The 12,614-nt window shown below is 39.1% G+C and overlaps 1 protein-coding gene across 2 annotated transcripts in view; it reads right to left on the bottom strand.

The window, feature by feature from the left end:
* AQP9 (aquaporin 9) overlaps window positions 1–12,614 on the bottom strand; it is a 37,761-nt gene continuing 25,147 nt past the window's right edge. For both annotated transcript variants that reach the window (XM_067555939.1, XM_067555940.1), the window contains exons 5-6: window positions 11,034–11,251; window positions 1–5,660 (exon numbers count right to left, since the gene is read on the bottom strand). In XM_067555939.1, coding sequence (XP_067412040.1) covers window positions 5,465–5,660; window positions 11,034–11,251 — 414 coding nt within the window. In that variant the 3' untranslated portion in view covers window positions 1–5,464. The remainder of the gene's footprint in view (window positions 5,661–11,033; window positions 11,252–12,614) is intronic.

The raw sequence follows: 12,614 nt of genomic DNA, 5'->3' as shown, positions 1-12,614 counted from the left end.
TATTGGAGCAACTTCTGCTGGTGGAAGGTACAAACTTTTGAGCTAGACAGACCTATACAAGCTTCTTATCAGATTCTGAGGTATACATATTCTTTTCCGACTATAGTAAATACTAATCAATATAAGATGGTATCTTCGAAAGCACGCAGCCTTTTTATAACTCTGTTGCCAGTGAAGTCAGTGAGAGTGTAACAATTGACTTCAGCAGAGGTAGAGCCAGCGATAGTTCTTTTGAAAATTCCGCTCTTAGTACAAACTGCCCACTGCATGCTAAGGCATGAGCTTTGGAAACAGAAATTGTCTAGAAACAAAAAGGAGACTGATCAGTTTGCATCTGTTGCCTTGTCAGTGAAATGCAAAAGCACAACAGCATAAACTCAGGCAGTGTGGCCAGCTCTTGAGATTTTATCATGAGTCTCATGGTATTTGATTTTTTTTCTTAAAGCCATGGTTCCTGGAGTCAGATAATTACATGAAAATCTCTGATTTAATTAAAACAAACAAAAATTTCTAGCCCTGGTTGTTATGAAGAAAAGATTGAAAATGTATTGAAATGATTTTGTGAAGGCACAAAATCTAGAAGGCAAATTAAAAGAACCCCCTCATCTATTATTTTTAAATCTCATGATTGGTTGGGACTTGACTCATGATTTCTGAACGCTTGAGGCTGACAATCCTGAGACAGTGAAAAGTAAATTTGATTTGTACTGAGTTGGGGAGGGTACTAACAACATACAGAAACATAATTTTTGAGTTTTTTTCCCTGATAATATCCCTTTAAGGAAGAAAAAGAGGAGGAATCAGGGAAAGCTCACACAACTGTAGTGTGCACAGCTTCCTCTTTCACACCTATATAGGTTTCCTTAGTATTCCATTTAGACATGCAGAGCACGTATCAATGGCTTAAAATCATTACCTACTATTCATTCTTGACTGATCAACAGATGCTGCACACATTAGGGTGACTATAGAAGCAGAGACATAAGATGTTTTTTCCTAAATATTCTTTTGTTACAGTTTAGCAATAGATTAAAATGTAGAAAATTTTTAAAACTACGTATTTGGAGCAAGTAACATGTTCTGCAATAACAAACATACTGAACAGACCGAGAACAGATGTTACTGGATGTTAGTCAGTTTACTTGTATTTTCCAGTGCAAGGTTGTTTGGTGGGAGAAAATATGCAAGCAACTGCCAAAAAGCAAACATGTGAGGTAAAACTTGTAGTTGCTCTCATGAGAACATTCTCAGATTTTTAAGTAGCTGAAAAAAATGCTGGACATAAATCTCTGGAGAGCCATTGCACTATATAGAGAGAGAGCAGAGAAAATATTGATGGCTAAGGAAAGAGAGCAGAACATACACTATCAGAAAAACCATAAGCTGTAAGAAGGAGGGTGCAGGGTGGATGAAAAATGAAGTATCAATTACAACTCTGAATCTCCTTGCTTATGCTGATTTGTGTGACAAGCTGAAGAACCATGGTTTAGATGGGTTAATTCTGTTGGTTATTTTAACCTGTACATCAAATTTTGTTATGTAAATTTAAACTAAATGAGCAAAATGCACCTCTCTGTTAACTTCAATGGAGCTCTGCTGTGGATACCGTAGCCTGGGAGTTTTTAAGCACAGTAGGCCAAATTCAGAATCTTTGTACATGCCTTAAAATAAATTGCTGGAATGAGACTTATGAAGGCAAAATTATTCCACCCTCATTCTGGCTTCAGTTCAGACCTATCGGAAAACTACTTCTGAGTTTTTCCATAACCAGAGCTGCAGAGAAGAATAGACTGAGGTATAGAGACTTGGTCCACTTTGTGCATAGATGCTCCCTGACCCAACAATGGCCATTATTCATGCCCCAGTATTCCTGTACTCCTGGCATGGCTTCTGACCCAAGTATGCCCCAGAGTCTGTATTCTGGGAATAGGGTTTTTTAGTTAATGTGTTCTTGCAACACCAGGCTATAAAACACTGTAGGTTATGATTAGTGGCTATTTCTTAGTATTTTCTACAGTGCCAGAGGGAAGGATTTTGATCTACATAAAAATTGGTATTAGAATGTACTTATTACATTTTGGATTATAACTCATTTGTCAGATAATCCAAATTTTGAACCAAAACTACATGAAAGTGTGATTTCAAATACGTTAAGAGACTGATCCTACAAACACTTATTACTGGGCACCCTGCTTATTACTGTGCGTAGTGCCATTGACTTCTATAGAACAGTCACCATAGTAAGCATTTAAGTCAATGGTTTTTGCAAGATCGGATTCTAAATTAGTGAAGTATTAAATTAGCTTTAAGATACGATTTTAAATTGTCCGAAAGATAACCTGAACAACAAATGCTTGCAAAGTGATTTTTCTTCAGGACCTGAAATTTCAGACCCAAATTTCAGTACATTCAAGCTTGATCAATGTCAGTTCATTTACTGGAAAATCTCTCTTAATGGGAAAGCTTTTCTTTGTACCTGACCATCTTCTATTAACACAGTGCAAATGTACCCATTGCCTATCAGTTGATAATAGACAACTTCATGATTTATGTAAACTAAAAACACTTTTGTTCTGCACAAATGGAATTTCATCCGTTAAGGCTTGTAGCATGAGATGGAGTTCAGTCTTCCAGTTATATTATGGAAATGCTGATCATGGCTCTCTAGTTAAGGTTGAGTTGAGTTATGCACTCAAATCAGGGATTCAGTCTCTCTGACTGTTTGGCATGAAGAATACAACATATCCTCCCCTAAACTATAGCGCTTACTTTCTGGGTGAAATCCTGGTCCCATTGAAGTCAATGGGAGCAATGTCGTTTGTACAGAGGGAATCTTCTGAAGATGTAAAAGTAAACCCATAAATTAGTTTGAGTTAAAATTAATTTAAAAAATGGGTCCTTATGTAGAATTGATAACTTGATTATAGCAGGTTTGTGAGCACAATTGATGAGATTTATGTTGCTCCTAGTAATTTTTTTCCAACAATGATAACTTTAAACAATGATTTGATGTTTATGAATGACCTAGAGAAGAGATGCAACATTTATTTTGGCTTATGTGCAGATCTTGTAGCGGTCTGGGCACTCTGCAGAAAATGCAGCAGAGGAGCTTTGTGTACCACAGCCAATACACAGACACATGCTACAGATGTAGACCAATCATTCTGTATCCCGTGCAAAATGTCCCATTCAGACATTCCTGACCCATGCATTTTGCTTCCCCACTTTGTATCATCATGCATAAGAGGAAACAACAGCGTGGGGGCGAGGGGTGTGCTAAGTGGCAGTGGAAAATCCTGGCACAACAAATGTTAGCCTGCTGCAGCCATTCTGGGCAAAAGCTATTACTCCCATCCAGTTGCATATTACATGTATATTTTTACCTTCAACACTGACGTTTCTGGTAAGGCATGGACTTCAGTGGGAGTTGAGGGCACTCAGCAACTTGCAGGATTACACCCTATGTGATTTTGGACAAGCTACTTAACTTCTCAGTGCCTAGGTCTAACCATCAAGGAAGTATTCTGTAATTTAACAGACTGAGGTTTGTAAAGCAGATGCTCAGAGGAAGGGTGTTACTGATTTGTACTGCAAGTGCAAGTTATTAACGTTTATGAATTCCATTTTCTGACATTCTTGTATTCTACTATATGATGTCACTAGCTGTAATACAATATATCAACATACAAGGCAGAGGAGGAAGCAGCATGTCTGTGCCACAGCTGTAAACCCCGCATATAGATCTGTACAGTGAGGATTCATGGATATGCCATACACTTGCTTTCTCTGTATTCTCCTCTTCTCCAAAAGACATGGACCAGCTATGCTTGTCCTCCCCTTTTGTTATGATGACTCTCCAAAAAGCGGTGCAATGTGGCAGAAGCAGATGATTTAACTGAATATACGCTTTTTAATACAATAGTCCAAAGCAAATTGGTTATGAGCAGATATGACATTTTTCACTGTATGGCACCTTGGCAATGTAAGGATTTTATGGTTGTTTTCTTAAAATGTTCATTGAAAATGAAGTTATGCAGTTCCTCAGATAAATAGGTGTCCAGTCAACAATGCTAATGCAAATAAACCTTTTGTCTGACCTGATGATTTTGTACCTTTTTTTTTTTTGGTGCCATGTGCTGGGCCTCAGAATTTTTACTGACATATTACATCAAGGAAAGGGACTGACAGACTTGATATATGGAAACTGGGAGACGGCTTCTGACCACGTTATTCTCAAAACTGTCTGTTTGTCATGTGTTGGAGTGGCTGGCAATAGAAGGAGTTCTACACTCCCCAGTGTAGATACTTTGAAAAAAATGTTGTGGGTTTCGAGGCTGGATTGAGGTTAAATAGGGAACAATAATACCCTGAAATGAGTGAATAGAGCTGATGACCAGAGCTTTAAAACACAACTTTTGAACATGAAGTGTCTCTATTCACAATCACCACTGACATCCATCTAAAAATTAGAGATTGCTTTGAGCTAATTTGACACATTCAATTTACATTGATAAAAAAGAAAACTGGATTTTCAAAGTGAAGACTTGATAAGGGTACTGACTCACAGTATTTAGCTTATGCTAAAGTGGTATACACCTAACCATCTTCAATAGAGAAAGACAGCCTGCTCCTCAGAGCCTACTGAACTGAACTGGATCTCAGACCTCAGGGGAGTTTGAACCTAGGGTCTGGCTTTGGGCCTATTTCTAATTTTAATTACTGTTTTTGTGAGATGGCTCGAAGCTACCAAAATAAAAATTTGCTCCCTCTCAAAGAGAGTGAAATTCACCCTGTGCAGAGTGCACACACAAGGCCTCTTAAGAATTAAGTGGTGCATAGGACTTGTCTGCACTGTGTAAGCCTTGTGCTGGCCCACTGCGTAGGGATGTAATTCCCTCAGAGAACACCCTGCTCACACATCCTTTCACAGCTGTCCAGTTAATGCACGGATACAAAATTAGGTACAAGCCACTTCAATTAATTTTCAGGCAATTATGATGTTGTGTTTTCTAAAACATAATCTTTTTAGCACATGCCTTTTTTAAATAAATGTCTGTAATGAGTGAAATCATTTCTTTACATGGTAATCCAGCACTAGACCACTTAACTGTTTGTGTATGCAGTTTTTGTGACACAGTGCCTCGTCCATTAATGGTTAGATAGATCATTTGATTTATGGGTTGCGTAGATTCAATTAGCAGGTGAGCGTATCATCCCATTACATTTTCATATAGGAGAAAACTTAACCTAAAAACCACAGGAAAAAAAAGGCAGCAATTTTTTCCCTAAAGCAAGTAAGTAATTTAATTCCCAGATTTTGAAATAATCAGCCCTCAGCTTCAGGGGAAGAAATCCATTTTTGGACTTGTTTTCTATGCAGGTCACATGAAATTTATGAAGTGTGTACTTTTAATTGAGGCACACAGGTTTTGCAGAGTGGCCTATACAAACATTCGGCTTTAAATCAGAACAGGGTACGATTGCAAATTCTTCCTTCTTTCTCCGTATTGGTAAGTTCATATTTCTCGTACATATTAGTGTCTTCTCCCAGTTGGGTGTCTGGATGGTGAATTTCAATAAAAACAATATAGGTAACGGCTCCAATTAATCCTCCCATCATAGGTGCAACTATAGGAACCCACCACCAGTTATTTCCAGCTCTGTAAGAAAGAAAAGCAGAATTACTATTCTTTAGTATGTTGCTAATTCCATATCTATTGTTTGGCAGCTGAGTTAACAAATACTGTACTGGAGTATTGACTTCACTGCAATATTTCGTATAGTTAAAATGCCTGTCACAGTGAGGTTTTTGTACTATATCTTACTGTGGTAAACGTTTACTTTGGCTTAATGTTTCTGTAGGTTGATGACAACCATTATCTTCCTGTGCACACTATGGTTGAAATCATACTAACAACCGCCTGGGGCAAAAGTCTGATTACTGAACATGCTCTTTAGAAATAAAGCTTCCTAACGACCTGCCCCTTAGGAGCTAGGGGATTATTTCTCCTTTGCAAAAGCTGGGATTTATTGACTTGTAGTGAAATTAACTGAAACAGGTTTTGCACTGCATTGTCAGATGGGGATGTTGCACGCTGCCCATTCCTGTGTGTTCAAGTGTGATAAATGGACAAGTACGTCCCAATAATTGTTTTACTCACATGAGTAAGAGTTTGCAGAATCAGAGCCTACATTTACATAGTACTCAATGTTTTGCTTGAGAAGTATAGTATATTATGCCTGTCTTGGGGAGTATAGTTTAACATACTAAACTGTGAAGTATATTGTGCTTGATTAGATTGGTCAAGATTCAAGTTTCATAGTGCAGTTTATTATCTCTGTTTAAGATGTGGGGTTCTTTCAGTAATAGGTAAAAAAGACACCAAGTTTTATAGGCCTAAAACTGAACCTGCTTACAGTTGTAGTAGCCTGTTGAATAGTCTTGTAGAATCGAAGGGTGAAATTTTGGTTCCATTGAAGTTGATGGAAATTTTGCCTTTGGTTTCAATGGGACCAAGACTTCACTTTAAATATGCAGGTAATAGCCACTATATGTGTGCTTCCTCTTCTAGACATAAACAGTCAACAGCAGCAGTTAATTCTGAGCACTTGTCCCAGAACTCTGATGATATACTCAACTATGCTGGTATAACGAGCTGTTTTGACTCAATAACATGATATATTAATTGAAGATGTGATTCTTAATTGAAAAAGAGTCACCTACATTTAATGCATATTGGAAATGAAGAGGAAACATTTTTCCCCAAATACAAAAAGATAAATTAATTTGAGAAAGGATTTTATTGGAAAAAGGATTCTAGGAGATTATTTTTAATCTATATAAATAATTACTCAGTGCTTGATAGTGTAACTTTGTGGAAGTTAATTTCTGTTTAGCCACAGTACAAGTACAGTGGTATTTGTTGCAGTCTTCACAATGGCCATTTTCTGATCTTATTCTTCCTTTACTCAGATGCCTCAGTCCTTTATACCATAGTCTGTAGTTTCTCCTTTGGAGCGGTTAAGATTTCACAGGATGGTATAAAATAGTCCTTGACATTGTGCCACTCAGTTTGTAGCTCTGTTCATTGCTTTGACTTGAATGGCCATCTGGGCTCTGGATTGCTGTGACAAGGTGTACTCAGTCAGCAGCCTTTGTTCTCTTGATCTACACGTGCAAAACTCCAAGTGTGTGTGTGTGTGTATGTGTGTGTTGGGGCCCTGGTGCTCCCTGTTTTATCTTGTCTAAATCACGACCCCTACTTGTAGTGGACAACTGCAGTTTTGGTGTTTTTCCCTCCTGCTAGGAGGGTGAGAGAGCAGCCTCTGCTGATGCTGAAGCTAAACTGAGAGCAGGATGTGCTTGAGTTATGGGTTGCCATTACCCTCAGTCCTCCCTCACTGAAACAGAGGCAAATACTCTTTATGACATCCCTTAGCTCCACTGATGCACACTTAGTTCTCCTGTTCCCCAGCATACAGCGGTGCTGCCACATCAGAAGGAAATAATCCAATCATGACTTTGGAATTTTCTCTGCCCCTGTTACCAATGGGACACATTCTGCCCACTTTATTCATGCAATGGAAGACTAAAGTAGCTTGCAGTTAGTTTTCTGTGTCCCAGCTACGGATTCCCTCAGGGCAGGAAGAGAACATAGTGGCTGTAGGGTTAACAAAGCTGACGTCTGTATGTTCTTTTCTGCAGCCCCTGGCGCAGGGAGCATACCATAAGGTGGGGAGCTGGAGTGTAATGGAAATGCAAACCAAAAGATGGGTGAATTGGAAAATCTGAAATGAACTGTACAGGATAAAATATATGAAAATCCTGTGAAGATTTCTTACCATGGGGCTGCAGCACCACAGAGAACATACGGGTTCCATCGAACTACTCTGTTATATTTTAACGGGACACACTGTTTCAAATCTACTTTTTTTTTTTTTAAAGAGTTCAATGTTGCACAGAATGCTTAAGCCCCCTGGCCCATTTGTATGGTTCCACAGCCACATTTTCTGTGTTTAAATAATGCTTTACCTCTTCCCTGTTGCTATTTGAAAGCTTCCCAGCAACAAGAGAAACTGGCTAGTTGAAGGTACAGGCACAGGGAACCAAAGGTGGTTAGTGTACTTTCCAACTCATCTCTCACCTTCTGAAGCAGGATATTCAGGTTAGAATATTTCTGATGATTGATTTTTAGGACAAGTCAAACAGTCTAAAATCTGGTGATTTTTAGATGCTCTTTCGCATTTTAAAATGAATGCAAAATATGCAGATGCAAAAAACCTCACTGTACGCAAAAGCTTATGTAGTTCTTCTGGCCCTCTCCAGTGCAGAAGTTAATTTTAGTTAATGCGCTTGCATCACGCAAATCAGACATGTCAGCAGAGATGTGTTTAGATGGTAGATATGTGAATGCTGCCTACGACCTTTCAATAGGAGAAGTTGATAGCCTACAAAACCTCTAAAGCTTCAGTATGGAAATATTAGGACTGATCTCTTGCAGCTAGCCACCAGAGGGCACTACTACTACACAATAGAACTCAAAAAATTCCCAACACATTTAAATGAGACAAAGGAATTCAGACCTGATAAGAGCTCTGTGTGGCTTTGAAAGCTTGTCTCTCTCACCAACAAAAGTTGGTCCAATAAAAGGTATTACTGCACCCACCGTCTCTCTCTAAAGGAATTCAGAGGCAGTTTCAGGGCAGATGAAATATATTGCAGATGTAATATTGAAAGGAACAGTTCCAACTCCAGAGCTCAGACAGAACTTTCAGTCTGCTAAACAGTGAAATGATAAAATCGGCTAAAGAAAACATTATGTGCTTACTGAGCCTTTCAGAATCATTGTAGGCACTGGTTAAAAAAGGTCTGATCAACAGGGGGGAAATTCCACTGCTTCTAGATAGTGTCAGATACGGTAGTAAAGTACTCATCTGTAGCACTGTCCCTCATCACCTCTTCACATTTTGTTAACATGCTACCTAATCAACTACAAGGGTGAGCATCTGTATCTGAATCTCTGGCCTTTTTCCTAACTGTAACCAGAACAATGTAAGTGGAAGCCATATTTAAGCAGGGCTGTTAAGAGATTCTGGCATTATTACTCTGTGCAGGGGGCTAACCCTTCCAAACTTTGATTCTCAATTGAGACAGTAGGATCCAGTTGTGTGAGTAAGTATTTGCAGGATCAGGCCCCACTGTGGACACCATGTAGTATCTGTGGCATGTTATCCAAACTGTACTACAGACCACTCTTTCTGTCCCCCTCTGAAATATACAGAATGGTTTTGACAACACATTTCTGGGGAAAAACAAATCTGTCCACTGTGCTTAGAGAAATCCTGCCAGACCTCTGTTTTTCATCCCAGTGTGGACTGTGAGAGCAGAATTGAGCCAGGATGTACATTGACCTGCTTACAATATTATTCAAATGTTAGTGTATTCAGGACCTTATCTGTCTTTTGCAGCTGACATATCTAAGTTTTAGCCCAGTTATGTAACACTCCATGTAACCTTCTGTACTCCAACTTGGAATTGTGTTGTAAATGGGTAAGGGAGCAATCATGTTGTAACTGGCTCTCCATTTGCAACTGTAGTGTAAATGAGGACAGCGGGGAAGATGTCCTACTTAATCTATATGTTTCTAAAACTGCTCAGATTTTTTTTCTGGTAGTAATCAGAAATCTCCTACTGCAAGACATTCTGTGCTCTCCCCTTTAAATGCTCAGTGTGGTCTTTATGGTGTGGATGTATTTCCCACCTCACTGTAAATCCCAAGCAAAACCAACAGAAAAGAGCCAAAACAAGTAACACATGTCCCTTCTTATGAACATAATTTTTTGGTAGATTTTAAAATATTAAATGCATATGACACCCAATATGGGGAGGGGAGTCTATGATTAGATTACTGCACAACAAGGCTTCCCAACCTTCTCCAGAAAAATTGTCGGTTTATAATGAAAGGTTTTTTTCCCAGATATGAAATCTTACACTGCATGTGCTTCATATTCTTTTTTTGAGAAAGCAGCATTATCTAGTGGATTGAGCACTGGCCTGGAACCCAGGAGATCTGAGATCTACTCCCAGCACCACCACTGGTCTATTGGGTGACCTTTGGCAAGTTACGTCAACACTCTGTGCCTCAGTTTCCCTATTTGTAAAATGGGGTAATGATACTGACAGCTTTGAGACTTATGGATGAAAAACTCACTATGTCAGATCTAAGTCAAAGAGTATTAAATGTCTTTGTGTGGAATATTAGGGGCTCTGAATATTTATCCTGTAGATTTCTTTGACTTTGGGCCTTAAGTGGTTATGGTGAGTCCTTAGGATTCCTACTTGTAAATAATTAGCAATACAAAACAAGCCAAGCAGCCAGAGGAGCCTGTTCCTGAAGAAAGGTTTGAAAACCATGCTATTTGTGCATGTACAAAGCAGGCACCTACAACTGGATATGGATAAGCTCTGTTTTTGGTATGTGCACATGGCTAACGGGGTGCCTAGCCAGCTGTGTGTGTGCAAACCAGGAATTTGAAAATGCATGCTGAAACATGAAAATTAAGGGGGCAACTCACAGCCTAAAACTACCTGCATTTGATTCCCAGAATAATAGTCCAAGTCAGCCTGATCTATCTATGACTTTTAGTGTACCTAGCACTGTACTAATAGCTGACTCTCTACAGCAGTGTTTGTTCTTTATGAAAACTGAGAGAAGAAAGTATTTCCTTTGATATGAGTGTTACCTGGGACTCCATAATATTTTTGGAGGGTCTGCCTGAAACTGTGCCTGGTATTTGAGGAAATGCAAGTGTTATTTTCTGGATGTGTTGAAAATCCTCATGAAGGCACAGTATTTAATCATGTGTCAAACTTCAAGCACGTGAATAGTCCACTTTAACTTCAGTGGGACTATTCACATGTGTATGAAGTATCGTGTGTGCTGAAGTACCAGGCTAGATCAGAGCCTTAATCTTTCAGCAGGACAACACTAAACAGGAACATATTCACCTCCCACTAATGCAAGTTTACTCACGTGAATACTTCCAAACCCCATCCTGCTATGGCTGTGAAAATCCTTGGGCTTAGGTCCCTGGCTGGGTTCATGGCACAGCCACTGTTCATTCCCAAGGAACAGGACAGCAGAAGGATAAGAAGTCCAACTACAATTGGTTCCAAGCCCTTTGGTACACCCATGTTTTTGGTGTCAAAAATAGCAAAGACAACCAGAACAAGAAGAGCTGTTGACATCACCTGTCCAGTGAAAAGAAAATATATTGAATAAAGATACACATTAGCTCTAAATTATTAGAAGGGGTCTAACTGGGTCAGAATCTGGACTTCCCCCAAATTTGGGGTTATTTGGATTTGATGTTCAGTTTCATCTCATTACAGAGAGAGGCCAGAGCAGCACAGCTGGGATCCCACTGTCCCTGTAGTTCATGGTGGTAGGAACAAGATCAAGTTTGTCCCCTATTTATTAGCAATAAACATCTAAAATAATAATACAAAAATCCAACTTCACCAAACATTCATCATTTGTGAGCCTGTGATAGGCAGGTGCTCAAGCAACAATAGAGATAAAAATACTGAAAAATGCAAGCAGAGAAGTGCAATGTAACCTGAAGCTGCTGGTACCTGGCAGATCACATTCCTTTATACAATGATTTTGCCAGAACAAAACTCAAATGCTTCAGACTTCTGCTTTGTCCTTTCAAACCTGCTCAGCAATCCCTGTTGCACATACTTTGATAGTCAGTTGAAGTGATTACAGTATTTAAACACAGCATCCATGCACATTTAAAAAGTTGCTACACAACCATTTGCTAATGATGGGCTTAATCCTGCAGATTAGGTACAGGCATAACTTCCATTGGTCAGCCTGGTGTGCTTACTCGGAAATGTATTCAGGGCTTCTTTACTCAATTATCTATGATGCTTCTGAAGAAGAAAAATTTCTCCTCTGCCACTTGAGTACTTCATACGGTCACAGCCAGCTCTGCTGAATTCTAGTTAACTCTACATAAAGTACGTGCACGTTTGTGTGTACATAGATACAAAGGATGAGAGTTATGACTGAATAGAAAGCGAAGGACAAATCTTAGAATTGTTGTGGAGAAGGAAGTGGCAAGATTTGTCTATGAGACTGAATGTGGGGGGGGGGGGGGAGGGGGAAGAAGAGATTTCCCAGTATCTGAGGCCTCATCTGCACTCAGGTTTTTGTAGTAATGTAGCTATTTTGGTTACGAGTGTAATTTTTTTTAATGTTTCATTGGTACAACCCCTAGTGTGGTAAGTTATATGCCATTATAAAGGTGCCTTATGCAGATACAGGTTATTCCCCTAAAATTACAGTAAAAAAAATGAAAACCTTTATTCTGGTATTACAACCAAAAACTACATTTAAAGAAGTTTGCAAAGTTAAGCACTCAAAAGTTAGGAAATGCCAGAATTTGCATTGCCTGTACAACCTTAATTGGGTCCCTTGTGCATCTGACTTTTGACAAAGTTTTTAATAGAGCTGCATGGGAAAACTTTGACAGAAGTGTTCTGACAAAAATCAAAACACTGCAAAATTGAGTCAATTTCGCCAACATTTTGTTATGGAGAAAAACCT

Source organism: Emydura macquarii, unplaced genomic scaffold (genome assembly GCF_026122565.2).
Source record: "Emydura macquarii macquarii isolate MOO-44397 ecotype Brisbane River unplaced genomic scaffold, CSIRO-AGI_Emac_v2 contig_1644, whole genome shotgun sequence".
NCBI classification, from domain to species: Eukaryota; Metazoa; Chordata; order Testudines; family Chelidae; genus Emydura; species Emydura macquarii.
Note: the sequence above shows the minus strand (reverse complement) of the source record. Positions and strands in the feature narration are given on the sequence as shown.